The following is a 24148-nucleotide window of genomic DNA, read 5'->3' as shown; positions in this document are numbered from 1 at the left end:
CACATACACACACAATTCAGGTCTAGGAATGTTGGCTCTTTGTCGGAAAATCAATGTTATTTGCTTCAGTGCACACTATTCAAAGCCATTCTCAATAATAGGCAATTTCCAATAATTTAAAATAGAACATTTGTAATAGTGTAAACATCCTAAAATAGTACATCCAATAAATAAATTATACATATATAGATAGTAAGAAGGATGGGCAGATGGACACATAGACAGACGTACATATGAGACTGAGAGACTGAAAACACTCTAGGCTCCAGCTTGTTCCCAACATGAAGTACAGCAGAGTTATTGACAGTCTTACAAAAATCAGTAAATATAGAGAGTAATACTTTCTTGTAGGAATTGTCTGCATATACATAACAGAGGAGGTGACTTCCAGTTTTGCCATATATGTTTTGAACAACTTGATAGAAGGATATTTATAAATACTTTTAGGAATAGGAAGATCAATGAAATAATATACTCTTTTGCAATAAAATGTTATGTTTTTTTCTGCAATCATCACATTAAAAAAGAAAATTTACAAAGGTGTAATGCTTGTATAAAATCCAAAATATATCTAACATTTTGATGAAATTGAGACCAAAACATACACGGTAATGTAGATTTGCTTTACATACTGCACGGATTTGATATTGAACAAAATTCCTGTGCTGTTTTCTGATAACCAAATCAAAGCAAAATTGTCCTACATTTTAGGGGGGCACAGAATCATAAAGAACATAAAAAACTAAAGACTTACAAAATCACATTTCCTTACACTTACCAGAGGTTATAAAAAAGAGTATCTCTGTTAAGGAAAGTTCCACCATCACTTGTCACCAGTGAAGCTAAAACTTCATTTCAGACTTACCTGAATGGCTTAACTTCCTTCTGTTTTCAATATATTTCATCTCAGCTCACCTCTCCATAAATATATGGTTTGGCATATTGGTCAAATCAGGTTTCCTTTATTAACTTTGTTTCCTAGACTAATCCCATGTGAGAAAAATACCGGAATAATTTGAATAATATGTCTTTCCAATAAGAACGAAATGAAATCTGTCTCCTTAATCTGAGTGGTTTCACTTTCTTCCACTGAGTTGGATCTCTATGGTTTATTTACAAATGTTCATCATATGATATACTGGATATTAAGAAAAAAATCATGTATCAATCAAATCCCCAGACTTGTCATGTGTTTAAAATCAGGTATGTTGTAAAAAATAATAGTATTAACAATTTCCACTAGAGTATTCCATATGCAAAAAAAGTAACTTTATCAGATTAAAGCTATTTTACCAAAATTGTCATACAGTACAGTACTTGCCTTTGCATCAAAATTACAGGAAACACCATTAAATAATAAAGAAGAGTTTGAAGTATGATAAGGGAGGCCTCTGAAAGAATAAATTAATATTAATTTTATGGAATTGGCTCCAGTTTCTAGTTGCAAATATAATAATTTTGAGGGAAAGACATTAAAAATGATAATGACCAAATGCACTTCATTATATTTACAAAGTAACATGGCTTTTTTTAATCCTATGTCTCAAGTTAGTGTTGTCATATCGATCAACAGCCAAGTCTTGCTGTACAATGAAGCATAACTTTACAGCAGGGCTGGAATTTAGCAAGGTTCTCATAGAATTGAACATGCAGTATCCAGTCACATGGCACACTGAGTAATGGAAGAAAACAGAAACACTGCTATCTGGACTCTGTTGTCATTGTAGAGGAAGAAGGGAGATCTGTTCTGTTATGACACATGCTGTAACTTTCCTATCTTTCAGGCTCCTTTGCCTATTAAAGGGGAAGCTAATTGATACTTTATTGATCCCCTGGAGGGAAATTATCTTTACGCCTCCCTCAACTTGCTCTTTTGTGGAGTAAGTTGACCGCGAAGGGCTGCCACCCGTAGCGGCGCCCAGGGAACTGGGGGTTAAGGGTCTTGCTCAAGGACCCGCAGATGTACTGAGGCTGGGTTCAAACCTGCGACCTTCTGATTAAAAGGACACAGGCTTAGCCCACTGAGCCACACGCTGCAATTGCTCTTGACTAATTTATCATTAAATACCTAAAACACCTAGAAGTTCCATATTTGTAAAGAAGTTCCTTTACAGAACAAGCTATATGCTTTCTTGAAACAACCAAAATCACAAATTACTTTAAGGTGCTGAACTAATTTAACCAGCTTAAGGCTGCCATGCTTGTCCTTACTCGAGACTTAATTAGCAACCACTTGGTCCTGTCTAAACTGTTACATCTCCAACAATATAATGAAGTAAATTTGTCAGTAATTAGCTTAGATGCTATTTTATACAGCCCTTGGTTTTTCACTCCATAAGCTGCAGAAAAATTGGCTGAATACAGAAATTTCCACAAAGTTTCACACAGTACATTATTTCCCTTGTGTCCCCGTTATTGTATTGTTAATCATGACACAGTATATTATATGCTGGGAAAAATACTGTGGAGATACCTCTACTGAGACTTTATAGACTCATCAAAATGGGTAAAATTGTATATTTATATCTGCCACACTCTCCACCAAGTTAAACTTTTCACTGATTTGTAATAAATTTCCCTTTTTCTTTTCCACCCATGTGCTGAACATCTCTCCCCTCTTAATCTGTTGGCTCCAAGCAGCAGCCCTACTCATTGGTTTCGCCGAAGAGCTCGCAGCCTGCCAGGGAGCTTGCCTGGGTCAGGCGTTTCCGGAAATGGCCATTGGGGACCTGCCAGCGCTGTCGCATCTGGGAAGCAGAACTAATGGTGTTGGAACGGCCCAAGCTTGTTGCCACGGCTGCCTCAAAGGTTAATGTCTCCTCCACGCCAGCTGAGTCGGGGCTGTTGTTGCCATCATCCTGCATGGTCAGGTATTGGTGAGGTATGGAACCGTGGCTGCCTGCTGCCACCTGCCCAACGTCGGAGGCCTCATCTCCTTCATCCTCCCACGGGGTGTCAACACATTCTGACTCTAGGGTCCTTGGACCATCGTCTGCAGGTGAACAGGAATGAGTGTGGCACACGAGTGGGGAGTAAGAAATGTGGGGGCGGGCTCGTGGAGGTGTCTGCCCATGACGGCGGCTGCTGGGAGTGCTGGACTCTGATGTGGACGGGACTGGACTATCTGAGCTGTTGCCCTGGGAGAAACAAGTGTTTGTAGGTCAGAGGTGTCAGATGGCCCGAAAATACATACAATAGTGTTACAAAATACTGCACGCTGTGCATTTTTTGCCAAAAGCTGTTACCTGTTTGTGGGCTGCATGGGCCTGGCTCTCACTTGGGGAGCGGGACCGCTGCTGGCTGCGCTCCTCAGAGCTGCAGCGGGACACATCGGGAGACAGCAGGTGGAGCCGCTCCTTGGACCGCCCCCGCTCCCTGTCTCCTTGTTGCCAGTGCTCTGACCTGGAACCTGCAAAAGTTCAGAGAAAAAGGTGATGCAGAGGAGAGCAATCTATAGATCTACCCATATCTCATAATCAGATTCCTTCTTCACCTTCAAGAGACTCCACAAGACCCATCAATTCAAGGAACGCTTCTAGTAGCCTATAGTACTCCATGTTCCTGTATTCTCTTAGCATCACAATTTTGTCTGCTAGTTTGAATAGTTATCTTATTAGGTTCTTGCTTTGAAAGATGCTGGATGCTATATAGCTCTTGCTCCAATGCTGTTTACATTTGAACCCAAGTGTAGCAGGTGTTAAAATGTGATTTATAATTTCACCATATTGTTGCATATAGGTATTTTATGGTATCTTTTTAATCTCCTGCCTATAAGTCTGTGTATGTGGGTGCATGCCGGTAAAAGGCTTTCCTAACATGCCTGGAGGGGGAGTCAGGTGTACGAGACACTCTGCTCAAGCAGCTCATGTTTTGTTTTATTATTTCAGTGCTTGAGCATTAAAATGTCTAAGATTCAGTCTCGTGTCCAGTCTGTTATGTACGCCAGAACACAACACAGAGGGGATAAGCGGCACAGCACGTGGGCCTGGGTTACATTGGTGCCGTGACTCAAATTCTACAAATATCGAAATCATCTCGATCACCGTGGGAAACTCATCTCCTTCATCATCATTCAAAGTTGGTCGTAACAGTAGTGTGTGGGACATTTAATGTGTTGGGACAACTAATCAGTTTAACCAAGACTTTAAAGGGCTAAGAGTGCAAATTGTATGAGAGTTGTTTTTTTATTTATTTTTTTTGAGAGTTTGTACCTAGTTTATTGTCATGGATTCGGTAGTGAGTTCAGAGGGAACTGGCGTATATGAGGGAGAAGCCCCTTCTAATGTAAGTTTTGGGAGAGGGTAGTTTCTCAGAGCTGGGGTACAGACACCTAAGGTAGATAGGCTGAATACCCCCAGGTTTTGGTCCACTTGTGCCCAGGGTCCTTCTGGTGGATTACAAAACCCACCAGCAGTACCTCATGTTGAATTGAGCACCCTTATTTCAGAGCTGACTAATCAGATTGGTCAGTCTATTGTAGCAACTACAGTGTGATAACAGAGAAAGTGAATCAATGTCAGCAGAGATGTCCAATACCAACCAGAAACCCACTGAATTGAATTTGTCTGGAATGAGACTTGTCATGCAATCATATCAGAGAGCCTCCAGTTTTCAGGGGCAACAGCAACGATACGTGCTCTATCCACGAATGGGTAGAAATGGTATAGACATAGCTCATAAAAGGTACACCAACGAGTCAGCAGTCACAAGAGATATTAAGTATATTAATCGGGAAAGCTAAGGATGTGGTGAAGGTCCCATTGTGTAACAACCGATCACTTAACAAATTTCAGAGTCCAGCACTGATCTATTAAAATCCTGAAACAGCACTTTGGTGATATAACCTACTCCTGCATGCCAATGGTGTCCAGTGGACTTCTACAATACAACACTAAATCGCTACTGCATGATGGAGTTATGGAATGTTGCCTTAAATTAAATAATACTATTGACATTGCTGATAAATGTTTACAGAGACAGGGACGGTCTGTTGAGGATCCAGGTTGTGAAGTGTCAGCGATGTTCATCAAGTATTGTCCCGATCCTATACTCAGAGGCACCACCATCAGAGCAGGTCAATTCAGCCTCCCAGTTCCAGTCAACCTCAGGGTTTGCCACAAAAATCTCACCGTCAGCAACAGTTCCAAGCCATATTCCCCAACTTTCACCCATTTGTTCTGACGGTGGCAGGTACTTTCACTTTTCCTCTTCCACCGGTGCCAGCACTCTCCCAGTCAGTGCCAGTGCTCACGCATCAGCACACCCAATCCCCAATGTCTGTGGCTACTTAGCCTACCACAGAATCAGCTTGTAGCCAACCTGCTCTGACCATCACACCAGCATTTGATGTAAACGGGCTACATTCCTTAACCAGCTTACTGGATCGCATCATGTCACATCAGAATGTGCAAGTAGCAGCCATGGTGCAGACGCTATCAGAGAGGTTGACCTCAGGGCCTTTCCATAAGTAATTGTGGTGATACTAGTCATTTCACGCTTATACACTGCAGGAGAGAGGATTTATGTCTTTGTTGCTTCACTACTGGTCACTGGAAGAAACACTGCAACAAACATAGATGGAGACAGATGGGCCACACTGACACCAGCCAGAAGAGTCATGCTTCAAAAAACTAGGACACCCACACTTGGAGAGGGGTAGTGTGGGAGGTGGACAAAAAAACCCTCAAAGTAGATGAGTCAGATTTTGAGCTTCTCTATGTTAACACCTGTTTGGCCATGCCAGAAGGATATTAAGTTGTGGTTCAGGGGTCAGAAGAGATGCCTGCCTTCAGTGAATTGTTCTACACTCAGGATGCAGTGAATGAATAGATTGAATTGAAGGGCATGTTGTATTCTGGGTCCATGGCTTGTACTATGAGTGACGCGGCTCAAAGTTCACTCAGAGAAGATGGACCTCTTGTGGGAGAACCTCAGAAAGGATTATGCTTGTTGGATGTGGGGGAAAGCAAACTCATCTTAAGTACATAGATGACCTAACACTGATTGTTTATGGAGTGAAATGCATTGTCCCTATCTTAGTAGTGTCCAGACAGTGTGACAAGCTCATTATGGGTTCAAATGTTCTCAAACGTCTAATACATGTTATGAAGAGCAATGATGACTACTGGAAGTTTGTATCTGCATGACATAGAAACTCATTCCATGACTATGAGCATTTCTTGGATGTTATGTAGTGCATCATCAGATGGAGGGGCAGCGAGGTTGCTTACAAGGTTGGCACAGTAAAGCTGCCTTGTGCTGTCATACTACTTCCTCAATGTGATCATCTAGTGTGGGGCAAGTTGCCAGGCAATGTGCCAGTGTCTTCAGGTAGCATTATTATCATGAAGCCTAGTACTTCTAGGTCCAGACCGAGGGACATTCTGGTTGGACGGACTATCACACTGATGTGGGGAGAAGGTGGTTAATCTTTCATCAAGACCAGTCATTCTAAAGAGGAATTCCAATATTGGCGATGTTTCACCTTGTATTGCAGTGAGGACCTTGACATCAAGCAAAGCTCCTCTAAGATGGTGGGAAAGAAGCAGAAAAAAGTGCTACCTGCTACTGAGGTAAACTTTAAGGAAAGGTTGTCAGGGGTTGGGTTGGGTGACCTTCATATCAATTCATGCCATGCCAGCAACCAGTCGAAAAGAAAGCTTGTTGTGCCTGTCGAAGAATATGAGGACATTTTCTCCAGACAATCACTTGACCATTCCACATGCCATACAGGAGAGTTCCCCCTTCTCACTATCAACAACTCCGTCTGATACTCACAGACATGGAGGAGAGAGGAAACATCCATAAATCTACCATCAAGTATGCTTCTCCTTTTGTCATGGTGTGGAAGAAGGATAGAGGTCTGAGAATTTGTATGGACTTCAGGTAGCTGAATGCGCAGACACTGAAGGATGCCCACCCATTCCTTGACCAGGCAAACTGTCTTCGCCCTTGCCTTCTTCAACAATGGACCTCACTTCTGGATTTTACAACATCCCAATGTGCGAGGAGGATAAAAAGTACACGACCTTCACAACACCTGTCGGTACAATAGAATGCCACAAGGGCTCTGCAACAGTCCAGCATCATTCATGTGCATGATGTTGAGTATTTTTGTGGATCTCAACTTCGTCTGCTTTGTTACTTGAATAACCTTCTTGTTTTTGCCTCCACTGAAGAAAAAGCCTTGAGCAGGCTCCAAGTGCTACAGCTAAAGAGGTGCAGTACACTTTTAAATTTGGGATCCAACAACTTCATGCAGTTCAGCAATCAACACCTGCCCTCGTCTCAGTAGGTTTTTGCAGCTTATCTGAGGTCAAGACTGCCTTGTTACATCAGAGTGATTGGGAGAGTATTGCAGTGAATAGGGCCGTCTGTCTTATCCAACATGTTCAATAGCTCCAATCAGTTAGTCAAGATACCTTGCCTTCACATACCTTGCAAGAATTGGAGGACCATAAACTCCAGGATTCTCCTATCTCCAGCATTCTGCCATTTGTGCAAAAGACGTCCCTCTAGACGAGAGACATTGTATGGATGTGAGATTGCTGGCCATGCTAGAGCACTGGGATAAGCGTAGAATGAGAGATGGGATTTTGTATAGGGAGACAAAAGACTCTGAGTAAAACCAAAAGGTTTCAATTCGTGTTGTTTATGAGTTTGCGAAGCAAGGCATTGGAAAGAGTTTATGATTTAGCAGGACACCAAGGTCAAATTATGATTCTCCCTTATGAAGACAGCGGTTCTTCTGGATCAATATGGAAAGGGATGTGAAGGAATATGTTCGGTTTTGTGAAAGGTATGTACTTGCTAAGATTCCTGAACCCACAGCAGGAGCCTCATTAGAGAGCATAAGGACCACTGCTCCTATGGAACTTGTCTGCATTGATTTCTGGTCCAGAAATAAGACAGGAATAAAAGCTCAGTTGATGTGCTATTGGCAACTGACCACTTCACAAAGATGGCATTTGCCTTTCCGTGTAGGAATCAGACTACCAAGCAAGTTGCCAGAAAGTTGTACAGAAAGACTGTATTTTTTGTGTTTATGGTTTCTCCCAGCGCATTCATTCAGACCAGAGACCCAGTTTCGAGAGTGAACAGGTGTCTGAGCTGCTGCAACTGCCTGGCGTTTCCAAGCCCCGTACCACAGCTTATCACCTCATAGGCAATAGTGCCACAGAACGGTTTAACTGCACTCTTGGGAATATACTGTGAGAACTTCCTTTGAGAGCCAAAGAAGAATGGCCACAACAGATTCAGACACTGACCTTTGCTTACAATGCCACTATTCACGAGACTATAGGTTATGCATCATTCTACCTGATGTTCGTCCGTGTCCCAAGACTTCCAGTGGACATTCAATTTAAGACTGTCCTGCTGGATCCTGCTGTGGCTGACTTCGACAGCTACTCTAAGACCTATTTGTCATACCTGACGGAAGCTGCCAGAATCACTCAGCAGCACACTGTCAAAGAACAAGAATGTCAGGCTTGTCAGTACAATAAGAGGGTTATAGGTGTCACTCTACAGGTCAGAGATCAGGTATTGCTTGCCAACAAAGGAAAGTCTGGCACTAAGAAATTAACAGACAAGTGGGAGCCTTTGGTGAATACAGCTGTTGAGAGAAACCTGTTATGTGCCGTAAGGTTAGGGGAGGGATTGCTCTGCAGATCCTGATCGTTACCCAGCTCCCTTTGACTCCGCCTCTCGGACCTGGCCACGCCCCGAGATTCGACGCTACTTCCGCATTTATGATTGAAAAAGCCGTGGCGGGAGAGTGGCAGCAGCTCTGCTCACTGTTGGTTTTTGTTATTGGATTACTTGTGTGTGTATTAATTGTGTATGACAGATTTCTGGTTTCCTGATCTCCGACTCTCGCTTTGCCCCTTCGGTACCTTTGCCTTTGGTTTTGATTGTTTACTGGTTTTGATCTCTTGCCTTCCTCCTGACTACTCTCTTTGCCTCGCCCCTTTGGTCACTGTGTTTCAGCTTTGGTGTGTTCTGTATATTCGTTTCTGTTAAGTGCGTAGGGAGTGACTACTATTTTGTTTTGCATACGTGTGGCTTATTCTGTGTTTTGGTAAGGGAGTCAGGTTTAGTTTTGTCCTTTTGTGTTCCTGTTTTCATTTCGTTTAGAATTAGCTTAGTTTGGGACGTGTTCGGTAGTGCTGTTTTGTTTATTGTTTTGGCCGTGTCACTCCTGAAGTCTGTTACCCTATTGTTTGTGAAAGTCTTTCTGAATAAATATTAAAAAAATACAAAAAAAGATCCCTTTGTTTCCCATGTTCCCTTTTACCATATCCTGGTTGTCTCATTTTCCCCTCTCCTTTCCCTTTACCTTTCTGATGGTCCTCAACCCTAGACTGAGGATCGTAACAAACCCCAAAACTCATATCTACAATATCAGAGATGCTGTGGGCCAGTACAAGGTTGTGCACAGAAACCTTTTGTTGGATGTGACTTTACTTCCTGTCCGAGATACACTGCAAACTCAGTCAATGGATGACGCATTTAATGCCGATGATCTCAGTGTTTGTGGAGAACTAGATGAGCTTAGTAGCTTGGACAAAGAGACTTCTCAAGCATGGACGTCCTTGTGGGTACTTTCTGACACTGGTCATAGTGTTGACTGAGATTTTGTGGCAGAGCAGCTTGTTTCACAAGATGCAGGATGACAAGGTAATATACAAGTTGCTGGCTCACGCAACACACAGTCTGACATGATTCCTACTTCAGTCAGTTTTTGGTTGACCATGGAGAAAGCAAGTCTGACACAGTTCCCACTCAAGTCAGTTGTCCCATTGACTCCAGTAAAACACAGACTGACATAGTTCCTGTTCCTGATGGTGACTCTACAGAAACGAAGGTTGTTCCTGTCACTGACCTTGACAAGTTTCACACCTTGGCTCAGCACCACAATGAACAATGAGTAGTCACAAGAGTCAATAGGCTTATAGAAAATATGGTACAAAAACCCACTGTATGGGGTCTGTTACCACTACAGAAAGTTCAGTCTGTAGCATAAGGGGTTTTCCTGTCACTTTATGTATGCTGAAAGCATAATTATTTAAGACTCTATCAGCCTGAATTTCAGGGGACCAAGTATAATCGGGTGTAGACTGCATGTGTTCTTGAAAGGTAGGAGGCCTGATCAACCTTCCCTACTGCTTTAAATATGTTTGACAGATAGTTTTCTAACTGAACCATGAGATGAGATCTTTTGTGTGAATTGGTCCAGAGAGATAACAATGTTTGATGGCATCAACCCTTTTGGGTATTGCACAGCGTCTCAGGGATGGAATGGTTTTGGTGAAATTCAAGGAGGGGTGATTGTACCAGTTGTTGAAATGACATTTATAATTTCACCACAACATTCCCATTTATTATTTCATATAGGTATTTTATTGTTTATTTCATTATCTTTTTAATCTCCTGTCTGTATATTCCTGAGTCTGTGAGTGTAGGCCCATTCCGGGTGGTGACGTAAGTACATGCGTGCGCCGGTCAAAGCTTTCCTAACATGGCTAGAGATAAGTCGTTCTCGTTACACTCAGGTGTAACAATATGGATTAAAGAATGTAATTCGAAGGTGAACCAAACTATTGTTTTATTCTGTGTAATGCCTGTCTAGTTTTGTATGAATATTTCAGCAATTTCATTATGATAATTTAAGTTTTCATGAAACTGTATCTCAGTGGTAGCAGATTAGTGCAGTAGCTTAATAGCATGGTAAGATGATGGTGTTGTTCCACGTTCATGACGTGCATTTTGCTCTTTCATCAGTGGAGCCAGGTGTACGAGACATTTCAGGTATTATTTTGTTTCAATAACGTGAATCTGTTGGAAGTGTATTTTCTGTATTCGAATGCAAGATTTGCTTGTCTGTTTTGTTTCGCAAAAGAAGTGAAGTATTGATTAATATGCATCCATTTTCCAAACCGCTTATCCTACTGGGTCGCGGGGGGTCCGGAGCCTATCCCGGAAGCAATGGGCACGAGGCAGGGAACAACCCAGGATGGGGGGCCAGCCCATCACAGGGCACACTCACACACCATTCACTCACACATGCACACCTATGGGCAATTAAGCAACTCAAATTAGCCTCAGCATGTTTTTGTACTGTGGGGGGAAACTGGAGTACCCGGAGGAAACCCCACAACGACATGGGGAGAACATGCAAACTCCACACACATATGACCCAGGCGGAGACTCGAACCCGGGTCCCAGAGGTGTGAAGCAACAGTGCTAACCACTGCACCACTATGCCGCCCCGCCCCTCAACCAGTCTGAATAATTTTCGATAATTAACATGAAGCTAACTAGTACCTTTATAGCTCTTTTGTCGAGGTCTGTATGTCCGATCGGGGCTGTCCCTCTTGAAGGAGTGCTCATCTAGCCACAACCCATTGACGCGTTGGTCCGTGATCGTGGAAAAGGATCTCTTCATCGAGCTGCGATCCATCACACCCTGTTGGACACACACAAAACATATTCCACGATAAATCATTCCTTTCTGTCGTGTTTTGAGTGTGCTAAGCAGGAGTAGATCTAAGGGGTTGTCATGGCCACTCCTGCTGTCAGCTTACATAAAAATAATAAAAACCAAATATGCATATTTAATTTTCTAAGCCCCCAAGTGGAGGAGTTTAAGTATCTCGGGATCTTGTTCACGAGTGGGGGAACGATGGAGCGGGAGATCGACAGGCGGATCGGTGCGGCGTCAGCAGTCATGCGGGCGCTGCATCGGTCTGTCATGGTGAAGAGAGAGCTGAGCCAAAAGGCGAAACTCTCGATTTACCAGTCGATCTACGTTCCTACCCTCACCTATGGTCATGAGCTTTGGGTAGTGACCGAAAGAACGAGATCGCGGGTACAAGCGGCCGAAATGAGTTTCCTCCGCAGGGTGGCTGGGCTCTCCCTTAGAGATAGGGTGAGGAGCTCAGTCATTCGGGAGGGACTCAGAGTAGAGCCGCTGCTCCTCCGTATCGAGAGGAGCCAGATGAGGTGGCTCGGGCATCTGATCAGGATACCTCCGGGACGCCTCCCTGGGGAGGTATTCCGGGCATGTCCCACTGGGAGGAGACCCCGGGGAAGACCCAGGACACGCTGGAGAGACTATGTCTCTCGGCTGGCCTGGGAACGCCTCGGGATCCCCCCAGAGGAGCTGGACGAAGTGGCCGGGGAGAGGGAAGTCTGGGTCTCCCTGCTGAGGCTGCTGCCCCCGCGACCCGACTCCGGATTTAGCGGGAGATGATGGATGGATGGATGGAATTTTCTAAGCAGAACCATAGAATAGACCAGGGATTTCTGCATGGCCTGTGCACATGCAGCATTGATTTTGGACTTAGCGGGCATTTTGTGTGGTTTACGTTAACTACAAGAAAATTGACTTGGTGGTTCCAGTAGGTAGCAGAAGACAAAGCGTTGTTGTTGTTGCTGTGAAGTGTAGGGTGATAAAATTGCTGAGCAGAAGGGGTTCCAGCTAATTTTTTTGCCAAGATTTCAAAATAGTGGAATACCGTTGCCTTTAAAAATAATGTATTCTTCAGTATGTATGGACAGTATTAATAATTAGGTACTACCCAAGCCTGGTCGTTACAGTTAAACAACTGTATTGTCACAAAATGAACAACAACAAATAAACGTAAATGTAGTATACAAATGCACAAAAACTCTAAAGTGTAATGTATATTCCATGTTTTTGTAGTGTAGAACATCCACCCATCCATTTTATATACCTGTTTGTCCTATTCTGGTTTCTGTATATGTTTTGCATTCCATTAATGCACCTAATAACTTGCATGTAGCATGTGCATTGATAGATTTTGTATGATTTGCAGCAGTTACTGAAGGCAGGGAACAACCCAGGATGCCAGCAGCATTTCTTTCTACAAACTCATGCACTGAAATACATCTTTGTGCTCCTTCAATGATGATTTATATATATATATATATATATATATATATATATATATATATATATTTTTTTTTTAAATTTATTTATTTATTTTTTTTTCAGGGTGCGGCTTAAACGGGCGAGCAGGAAGCAGGGAAAGACCAGGCAGGCAGGCAGGATCTTCGGGGAAATGCGAGTGTATTTACGGGAGAGACAGGGCAAGCAGGAAGCGGGGAAGGCGACAAACTGACATCAACTAACATTAATGACAAGACTGGGGAAGACAGAGTCAGACGCGGATTAAATACAAAAGACAAGCCAAAAATAACAGGAAACAGCTGGGGACAAATCGGAGAAGCACATGTGGATGATGTGGGGGCGTGGCACACACGAGGATCGGACGAGCCAGGCATGACAGAAGCCCCCCCAGAAGACAAGAACAAGATTAGTACCGGGGAACAGGGAACAGAGCTGAAACACAGAACAAACACAAGGGCAGAAGCCAGGACAGGACCCCTCAAAGGACAGGAAACACAGACAGACAGACCAGGAAGGGAGACACAGAGGGAACAGAAAACAGAGGGACAAAACGGCCAGGTGTGAACATGGGAGGCACAGAGGGATGAGGAGCAGAGACAAGAGGAACTGAGGGACGAGTAGGAAACAAAGGAGGGACAAAGACGGGAGACCTAGGAGGAAAGGTCGGGGGAGAAAGGGGAGACCGAGGAAGCCCCAGCGGGTGATAGGCAGCAGCCGGAGGGGCCGCAGGTGACCGGGAGGCCGGAGCAGGAGGGGCTGAGGGGAGCAGGGCGAGGGACAGACATAGGGGACGAGGAGGAAGTCAGAGGGGACACCAGGGAAGGCGATGCGGGAGCCGAAGGGGACACCGGCATAGGCAAGGAGGGAGGGGGAGCCGCAGCAGGCAACGACAAGGCCACAACTAGCCCAGGCAACGTCCCCAGAGTGGGGGGACCCGCAGTTGACTGACGAGAAGTCGGAGGCGGGACCGAGGCAGGGCGACGAGGCCTCAGAGGGCAGGGAAGACATAAGGGAGGTACCCGAGGGGTCCCATTCAAGCTCCTCTACCTCCAAGGAGGGAGGAGTGGTGGTTGGGTTGTCCGGGACCTCCTCAGGGACTGGAGCTGGAGGAACTGGAGTGGGGTCAGGGACTGGGACAGGAGCCACACGGGCAGCAGTCACACGTGCAGGCAGAGGGACCTTGGGCATACTGTAGCTGCATCCGGCGGAAGGCAGCGGGACCTCAGGCGTAGTTGCAGAGGGCGGCAGAGGCAGAGGAACCTTGGGCGTAGCTGCAGCGGGCAGTGGAGGCAGAGGGACCTCGGGTGTAGCTGTCGTAGGCGGCTGTTCTGGCGTAGGCGCCCCCGGTTGGAGGCGGCAGCTCGGGCGGAGGCAGAGCCTCAGGCATAGCCGGGACCTCCAGCTCGGGCAATGCAGCTGGCACAGTGGGCATAGCCAGGACCTCCAGCTCAGGTGGTGCAGCAGCTGCCAAATCGGGACCAGCAGGGGGCGCCGCAGGAACCTTGTGGGGTTCTGTTGAGGGGGACTGCTCTTTCCTCAACTGTAGCAGCCTTCCCCGGGACAGGAGCCACATGGGCAGCAGTCACAGGTGCAGGCAGAGGGACCTCGGGTGTACTGTAGCTGCAGCCGGCGGCAGAGGCAGCGGGACCTCGGGCGTAGTTGCAGCGGGCGGCAGAGGCAGAGGGACCTCCCCAAGGCTGCAGTGATCTCCTCCAGCTTGTACGATGATGACGCTGGAGAAAATGCTGCGAAGGCTTCCTGGAGCTGCGTTATTAATTGGGCAGCCTCAGAAGCCTTGTATGCCGTCTGGTCCTCCATCACCCTCTAGAAGAGACCCTGCAGGGTGAAACACGTCCCAGCCAGGGATGTCTAGGCGGGCCTCTACGGACCTGGGTCGAGGATCTCTGGGGCAGGCTGGTCAGGCACGGACAGAACAGGCAGATCAGACGCGTCGGCCAGTGCCGCTAGGGCTGGCGTCGTGAACACATGCGCTGCCCCTTTAAAAGCCCTGGGGATCCGAGGAATATCGTCTCAGACGGCTCTAGCTCCCTTATTCGCTAGCCGCGCCAACCGGTAGTGGTACGCAGCCAGCGGAGGCGGCTGCTCAGCGGCAGCGGCGACATCAGGGGTGAGCCTCACTGGTTTCCTGACCAGGAAGGGTTCCTCCGGATATTCAGCAAGGATCGACGCTGCGGAGAGAGCGCAAGCCCCCAGGGAGATTGTCGATTCTTCTTCCGGTTGTCGCTCTCTCCGCTTCTTCCTCCTTCTCCGACGTGCGGTGGCCAGCGGAGACGGCGGGTTGGTCACCTCTCTCTGCAGCGGGTCCAGGTAGTTCCACCTTTCTGTGATCCTGCCCCGAACCCGCTGGAGATTTTGCCTCCTCAAGGGACATCCCCTCCAGGATGTCCCGACTCTCGACCGCGAGGTCCCACGCCCGGGGACCTTCCTGGACATCGGGCTGGGTGATCCAGTACAGCACCTCCTCGACTAGACCGATGTAACCCTCCTTGGTCACAGGAGATGCTTTCTTTGGGAGACTTGTCATTCTGTCAGGGTGTGGGTTAAACGGGCGAGCAGGAAGCAGGGAAAGACCAGGCAGGCAGGCAGGTAGGCAGGATCTTCGGGGAAACGCGGGTTTATTAACGGGAGAGACAGGGCAAGCAGGAAGCGGGGAAGGCGACAACCTGACAACAACTAATATTCATGACAAGTCTGAGGAAGACGGACTCAGACGCTGACTAAATACAAAAGACAAGCCGAAAATAACAGGAAACAGCTGGGGACCATCGGAGAAGCACACGTGGATGATGAGAGGGCGTGGCACACACGAGGATCGGATGAGCCGGGCGTGACATACATATATCTGTGTGTGTGTGTGTGTGTGTGTGTGTGTGTGTGTGCCCTTGAGAGGTAAAGTGGGCTATCCCACAAAAACAAAGTTTTGAGAAAATGAGCTCCAAAGTTGAAATTTTTTCAAAAAATCAGTAAAAAGGGGGTAGGGGTCAAAAATGTGAGATAGCCCACTTTACCTCTCAAGGGCACATATATATATGCATGTACTTGCACACCTCCTTACACAGCGGCTTATTGAAATTACACTAATGTGACAAAATGAATAGTAAGAAATACTGTGCCACATTTCTACTGTATAACAAAGCCTTATAACAACTTTTAGAGACAAACATTGTCCTCCCTTGTACCTTGTGTGGGTTAGTGGTGCAAGAGAAAATGACCCAAATGAAAATGACTACATTCCAAAAAAAAGTAGGTTCAGATCAAACTACTGAATTACTAAGAGCAAGACACACACACACATACATAACTGAGCTAATGCACTAATACAGCTTATGTCATTTTTATTGTAACATGACTCCAAAGAATAAGATAATGATGAGGAGAAGACACAGTCACACAGAGAGGAATCAAGCTCATCCTCCCCCTCCACTCAAGCATGTGTCCATCCATCTTCCCACTGGGTATACTGAGCAGGGCACAGCTGCACCACAACCACAACCAGTCCTTCAAAGAACACTGCACATGTAAAAAACACTTTAAAAAGACACATTCATCCTTCTATTTTTCATGCAACTGGAAAGAAAAAAACATCATTTTAAACACTCTTTGTTTTCCCTTGCTCAGAATATATTTTTTGCAACAGACTGCCATTTTCTCATACACTCCTGCACAGCCAACATTACTCAGTATCTGTGTGAAGTGCTTGTGAGCTGTCTGTTAGATTATAAGTGAAGTGCTTCCCCTTAATATTATTTTATAATATTAGAGTATGATTTAACAACACAGACATGTCATGTGGTATGTCGACCTGCAAAGCACTCCTCACCAGAGACTGGTACCCATGGAAGCCTTCGTTATCCTCGACGTCAGATGACACAGGCTGCATGAAGAGCTCCTGGGAGATGGGGCTGAGAGCTACAAAGCCCCCCCTTGTACTGACAGGGAAGAAAAAGACAGGCAGTCAGGAATACTTATACACCACCTTTCAAAATGCTACACAACATATGAACTACACAAAAGCCTGGCATTACACACAGGGCGGATCCGGCACTGTGAGACAGGAATGGGCCAGACAGAATGTCCTGGGGAAGAGAAGATGCATCCATTTGTTGGAACATCGGAGCAGGTTTCTGCAAGCAACAAAAGAAAGAAAAACAATAAATATAGTGCTCACACAAGTGTATTCATTCATTTACAAAAAGTATATATCATATTAGAAATAATCAGCAGTTTGAAGTAAAACATTAATTTCAAACAATTGAAAGATTTAAACCTAAATTATACTTCTGAAAGAGCAGTTTTGAGTTAAACAGTTCATTGGCAAGCAATCGCATTGGGTGCTTTTTAATAAGTAGCACCTTTACAATAACATGAAACACCAAATATTTGTGTTTAGCATCCTTTTGGGAACAAATGACTACAACTGTAATTAATAGAAAAATGGCAAGAACAAAAAAACAGAACGAGTCAGTCATAAAAAAATATATGTGCAGATTTGTTAAACACTGCTTGTCAATTATCTTTTGTTACGAAACCAATAAATTTGCGAAACCCTTTCACAGAATTAATCAAGCATCCCAAGACTTTCTGTGAGCACTAAATACAGCTCCACAGCACACAAACACATATCTAAGATTTTCACTCTAAACTTAAAAAAGCTTAAAATGGCCATACTCAGCTTTATAAAGTTTGAAAAATCATATAAATACTTCAAATATAAATGCTTCTCCAAAGAAAAGTGCATTCAGAAACTGAACACATGTAGAAACCAACATAGCGCAAAAGAGGAGTGATCATGTACCTGCTCCTCCAATTTTTGCCTCAGCTTCTTTGCTTTGCTTTGCTTGTAATAATCCATGATCATCATCGATGCATAGATCTTCCCAATGGTCATGTCGTCAGCTGGAAGGCCATTCATCATTCAGTCATAAAACTCAAGCATCTCCAGTCCTAATGTTAGTGAAGTGAGCCATTTCTACCAACCAGAGCCAGCTAACATAAAAATGAATGACTTCTTAAAGTAACCCAAAACACCATATTTATGTGCCTGCCCCCTGCTCCCCGACTTGCTGGCTCACGTTTGCTCACTGGCACCAGTGTGTCCAGGGTCTTCTGAGAAAGATGAGGCCAGATGACACTGATCTCCTTCTGCAGTTCTGTGTCAAGCTGTCCACGATCTTCCCCTCCTGCACAAAGGGCACAAAGACACATACAAAAACAAAACATATAGCCGCAAGCAGCAATTGCTGGGGTCCAATCAGTTTCACATTTTTGATCTTGGTTTAGTTTCCTTTCCTTTTTATTTATCATACTGTACTGTATGTATTAATCCAAAGATTACTCTGAATGTCATTCTAAATACTTTCATGCCAATTTTCATAAGAAATGTACAAGCCACTTGGTGAATGGATGAATTACATTAAAGGTTTGTAAGATTATACTGGGTAAACACATGACATCAAAAATACTTGAACAGCTAAAGATAATTAGTGTGAATAGATGATTCTTGTCTAGTTTGTGTAAAGTGGGGAAATGATCAAAGACAAAATCATTTTGGATTTTTTTAATCATTCAACGAGGTCTTGTGGGATTCCCATTGGCAGAACTATTTTATTAAGGCTTTGAGGTGCTTATTGACACATTCAGATGAAAGCAGATCTTTGGTTGTAGCCTGTGTAATGGAACATGCAGTTTCCTATAGTGCCTTTTAGAGGAGAACATTCATAAACATTGAGACCCTGCCACAAAATAGATGCTTTCCCACCAAAGTACAGGAACCTGGTTCCTGATGCCAAGTTCCTGGGCCGTCTGATGGGGAAATGTTGTAGTTTCTGGCCATTTTCCTACTGCATAACAAGAACTGTGTATATTTAAAATGTATGAGACACATCGCATACATGGTAGTTTAAAAAGTATCCATCCCATACTTTTTGATTTATTGTACAGTATTCAAGTGTCTGAAACAGCCCTTCTCTTTGATATCACTATGCAGCACTGCTTCAGTTTTGGTGCAGTCTGTCTCAAAATTGGATCAGTTACAGATTTTCACTCATTTAGTGTGCTTGCAAAGTTACTTTTTCACTTATGACAGTTATTGTACTATCTAGAAAGTGACTGCAGTTACGGCAGACAAGTCCCAGTTTCAGCAACTGCTGCAAATCATACAAAATCTCACACATTTCACATGTAAGTTATTAGGTGCATTAATGGATTGCAAAACATATACAGAAACCAGAATACGCTACCACAATATGTACCCTGTATGTGGATCACTAATATTTCTGCTGCTATTTTGGGTATCATCTTACCTCTGGCTATTTTGATTTCCAGAGCAGTTCTGATTAAAGCCATTAGAGTAGATGTAAAGTGTACAGTCCTGTCCTCATCCACTGGCATGTTCATAAGCACCAGGCGCTGAAGGTGGGTAACAGAGAGAAAGATCATGGTCACAACAAAATCCAGTTAGTAAGACCAATTATCACTGTTATCTTTTCTTTTAGTTTATCAAGTTTAAACATAATTTCTGATTGTGATTAAACATAATTTCTTTCTGATTTATCAATATTCTGTATCGGCAAAACTGTAGTGCTGTGCTAATTAACATGAATGAAAATCAAAGTAAAATACTAAGCCATGCAAAAAGACACGCATTTCACTATGATTTCCCCCCCTTATTATTATAAGATCATTTAAATAATGAACATACATACACAGATATTCTGTTTATCTGTTTAAAGCATTTTTGAGTATTTTCATTCTGGTTAATACAGACACTTAATTTAAGGTACCACTTTATATATGTAGATGTATAGACACTGGGGAATATATATATATATATATATATATATATATATATATATATATATATATATATAAGCAGTTATATTTCATTTTAAATAACTATTAAAATAGATGCAGAAAATAAGTATACAAAAACACCTTTTCTTTGTATATAATGTGTATATAATTTCTACGCAAGTGTTTCTAGTAATGGTTGGATTTCCAATAAGTAACTTTCTGCCTATTTCCCCTTTAAGAGAGAAAATACTACTAAAACACCCAAGGCATTACATTCTACTTCACATTTTGCTCTGCTCAAAAGGTAAATGTATTATGTAGCTAAATGTAGCTAAGATGAAATCTGGTTTATTTATTTGGTGAATAGCAGAGGAAAATGATGAGAATTCCAATTGGTTTCCCCAGCAACATATAAATGAATGTATGTTTTGCTTACTACCTACACACAGAAAAAAACACAAGGACACAGTACCAATGCATGTAATTCACAGAAGCAGGACCAGGGACTATTGCACGCTGGAAAAAGGAAGGCACATGCAAATGACTAATGGTAAAAATAAGATGAAATACACCAATAAAGAAGATGCAAAAATACGCATATAACTTCTTACAATGTAATTATGAAGGACACACCTGCAACTGTCTCTCTATCATAAAATGTCTCCTGATGATGTATTAATATTTTATAAAATAACTATTAGATGACATGTACAAGGTATAAGCTAGGCTAATGAATATACACAGTATACGTAGAAATATATATGTGGATATTTAATATATATTTCTATGTATAGTAAATAGTTGTTTACACTGAACATTTTCAATTAAAGCATGGCATGATAAAATGCAGTGACAGTAGATATGCCAAATGCTGAAACATTACAATTCACAAAACTATGATACAGGAAAATTTTAACAATGCACAGCAGCTGAGTACTAACTGAAACAATCTTCATAAATGTGTGGGTGTCTGCATGACTTCTAACTTATTGAACTGAATTATGAACACAAAATCTCTTTCTGTACCTTATAAGCAATTTTGGAGGGGCATTTCTTGCCAAGGCCTAGAGGTGGCGACATGTGGGTCAGCATCTCATACATGGCAGTATAATGAATGCGGCCACTTGGAGGGAGGAGTCAAGGAGATGTGCCGATGAACACACAGGGCAAGGTGGGCAAGTCCATGGAACAGAACAAGGGTGCCAAGTAGCACAACAAAAAAAGGGAAGAAAAGAGAAATGTTATTCTCATGCACATTCAAAAAAAGAATAAGTAAGCCTTATTTTCAACCTTAGTTGAGTCCAAGTCAAAACTGTATCTTTAACAAATTGAGTCTGACCCGGGGACGAGTCCAAGACAAGAGTACATTAATAGAATTAGTTAGTGAAGTCTGAGTCCCACAGAGGGGCAAGTTCGAGACGAGGCCGAGTCCATTAACAGGACTGGGTTGTCAAGTCTCAGTCCAACAGGGGGAGTAGTTTGAGACGAGACCAAATCCATTAACGGGACTGGGTATTAGAGTCCGGGTTCAACAGGGAGGTGAGTCCGAGACGAGACTGGGTAGCCGAGTCTGACTCCGAGAGCAAATCCAGAAAAACACTAGCTCAATTCTAGACTATAAATCTAAATTCAAAAACCATAAAATGAAGACTAAACAAATCACTCAAATATAAAAAAAATAGAAATAATTATTTTCAATTAAGAAATATATGACTTGTCAAACACTAAGGTATCAGAAACACACCTCCACTGGATCCTGTAGTAGTTATCAATTTCATTGTAACATGACTGCAACCTGAATACATTTAAAAATGGTCGTGGAGCCAAAGAACATGCATAAAACAATACAAAATTCCTTTGAAATGCATTTTTATTTAACACACCTTTTATTAAAAGTATGTATAGTGCAGCTAAATATGAAGTGCACACACAATAATGTAACACTATGTATGATATCTAGGGTTCTAAAGATTCATTCACTCGCATGTTGTGGGTAGACACAAAAGTAACAATGCCAGCACATAAATGTCTGAGAAGTAGGACGGCAGGGTAATGCTCATTAATATTCTTGAGGAAGCGGTAATTGATAATCTTTGAACTATGATTCTTTTGGGAAAAGCTCCTCTTCCTTGCGCAAAAAAGTTCTTCTTTCTGCTAGATATGATAGCAATGGTCAAGACTCAGAGGTACCTAACTAGCTAGCTACGCAAACTAAAGTTAGGCTTAGAGAGCCAAGATATATTCATTCATAAATTGTTATCAGCAGAAATTCAGAAAAAATTCAGATCGATTTAATCTTTATCATTATTCAAAGCAAGTAGTATCAGTCCTAAAGACAATACTACTAAAATAATGGAGACGATTACATTAGGTGATCAGTAATTTTCAGTAGTGGAGGACAAGGGACAGTATTTTGAAAATACTGTCAAAACACAATATACCACAGTGTAATGTCTGGACAGTATAACACTATGAGAAATTAAATACTATCCAAGCCTAAACTGAATCAGTTCATCAATTGTCCCCTGACTGGCTGTATTTCTCTGAAGACCAAAGTCTGCAATATGTAAGAATGACAGTTTTGGACACAGGGATTAATAAAATACAACAATAATAATTATTATCAGATTTTCCCTAGCTAGCTGGATAGCTATCATTAGATTACGTTGTAAAACAAATTTTTGCTGGACGCGTGGCCAGTCATTGCCTCTCAACAAACTGAGTTTGCTAGCCAATGTACCTGTCTTCTATGTTTCCTTTCCAAATGTAGACAGAAATTGGAAGTTGTGCAAGCCACCTCAGTTATCAATGCTTTGCAATATTTGCATTCCACAGTGTACTCTGTTTTACTGGGTGTCATGCACAGAAACTGTTTATGATTTATATCTGTGAACCAGATAATCAATGGTAGTTCAATTTCACCCAAGTGGACTTACGACTGGACTCTGTAGTTTTTCTTTTGGAAATATGTCATAGAAACAAAAGAAGGACGATATCTTATGAAATACATAAAGGAATACCTATACAAACATACATACCAATGCTGTACAAACACGCTGGAGAATGACAGCCAGGACATACAACATATGCAACTCCGCACCCTTACCTACCCCTAGTAACTCATTAATGCTCCAGGGCATTAATGGCTTGGACCCCAAGCTTCATTCTGAACTGCATATATGAATGCATATAAAGAGAGTAAAAAGGGTACAATGCAAAAAAACTGTTGGACCACAAATAAAACTATTATGCTGCGTATTCACTATTCGGCAAAGGTATATAGACCTTTACTAATCAAAATATGCTCTGGGGTGATGACATGTGCAGAGTTTCAGATTTGACCCAGTCAGCCAATCAACTTGAAGGGTCTGATTATTCAGTATTCAGTATTAAATTCTCCACAGAACTTTCAAATTTAATACATCAGTATTAAAATGCCAGAGTTCACAGTTTAGACAATCAGGTCTTTTAGCTTGTGTAACAAGCTCCAGCATATGTTTTATCAGTCCATAGTGGGTAGTTGCTTGTTTACACTGTGGCCTGCTAGGGAAGTACGATCAGTTCAGGGTATGCCAAAAGCCTAAACAAACTCATCAGGAAGGCCAGCTCCATCATAGGATTGACCCAAAACAAACTCATCAGGAAGGCCAGCTCCATCATAGGATTGACCCAAAACAAACTCATCAGGAAGGCCAGCTCCATCATAGGATTGACCCAAAACAAACTCATCAAGAAAGCCAGCTCCATCATAGGATTGACCCAAAACAAATTCATCAGGAAGACCAGCTCCATCACAAAATTGATCCAAAACAAATTCATCAGGAAGACCAGCTCCATCACAAGATTGATCCAAAACAAACTCACCAAGAAGGCCAGCTCCATCACAGGATTTATCCAAAACAAACTCATCAGGAAGGCCAGCTCCATCACAGGATTGATCCAAAACAAACTCATCAGGAAGACCAGCTCCATCACAGGATTGATCCAAAACAAACTCACCAGGAAGACCAGCTCCATCACAGGATTGATCCAAAACAAACTCATCAGGAAGACCAGCTCCATCACAAGATTGATCCAAAACAAACTCATCAGGAAGACCAGCTCCATCACAGGATTTATCCAAAACAAACTAATCAGGAAGACCAGCTCCATCACAGGACTGATCCAAAACAAACGCATCAGGAACACCAGCTCCATCACAGGATTGATCCAAAACAAACTCATCAGGAAGACCAGCTCCATCACAAGATTAATCCAAAACAAACTCATCAGGAAGACCAGCTCCATCACAGGATTTATCCAAAACAAACTAATCAGGAAGACCAGCGCCATCACAGGACTGATCCAAAACAAACGCATCAGGAACACCAGCTCCATCACAGGATTGATCCAAAACAAACT

At 43.0% G+C, this 24148-nt stretch overlaps 1 protein-coding gene across 3 annotated transcripts in view; it reads right to left on the bottom strand.

Moving 5' to 3' along the window:
* LOC125716864 (voltage-dependent R-type calcium channel subunit alpha-1E-like) overlaps nucleotides 1-24148 on the bottom strand; it is a 122990-nt gene continuing 98842 nt past the window's right edge. For all 3 annotated transcript variants that reach the window (XM_048989662.1, XM_048989663.1, XM_048989665.1), the window contains exons 39-47: nucleotides 20774-20870; nucleotides 19258-19363; nucleotides 18028-18135; nucleotides 17751-17851; nucleotides 16985-17079; nucleotides 16776-16884; nucleotides 11326-11467; nucleotides 3246-3409; nucleotides 1-3137 (exon numbers count right to left, since the gene is read on the bottom strand). In XM_048989662.1, the coding sequence (XP_048845619.1) occupies nucleotides 2646-3137; nucleotides 3246-3409; nucleotides 11326-11467; nucleotides 16776-16884; nucleotides 16985-17079; nucleotides 17751-17851; nucleotides 18028-18135; nucleotides 19258-19363; nucleotides 20774-20870 (1414 nt within the window). In that variant the 3' untranslated portion in view covers nucleotides 1-2645. The remainder of the gene's footprint in view (nucleotides 3138-3245; nucleotides 3410-11325; nucleotides 11468-16775; nucleotides 16885-16984; nucleotides 17080-17750; nucleotides 17852-18027; nucleotides 18136-19257; nucleotides 19364-20773; nucleotides 20871-24148) is intronic.

This window comes from Brienomyrus brachyistius, chromosome 21 (assembly GCF_023856365.1).
Source record: "Brienomyrus brachyistius isolate T26 chromosome 21, BBRACH_0.4, whole genome shotgun sequence".
In the NCBI taxonomy this organism is placed as follows: Eukaryota; Metazoa; Chordata; class Actinopteri; order Osteoglossiformes; family Mormyridae; genus Brienomyrus; species Brienomyrus brachyistius.
This window is presented reverse-complemented; position numbering and strand designations above follow the sequence as displayed.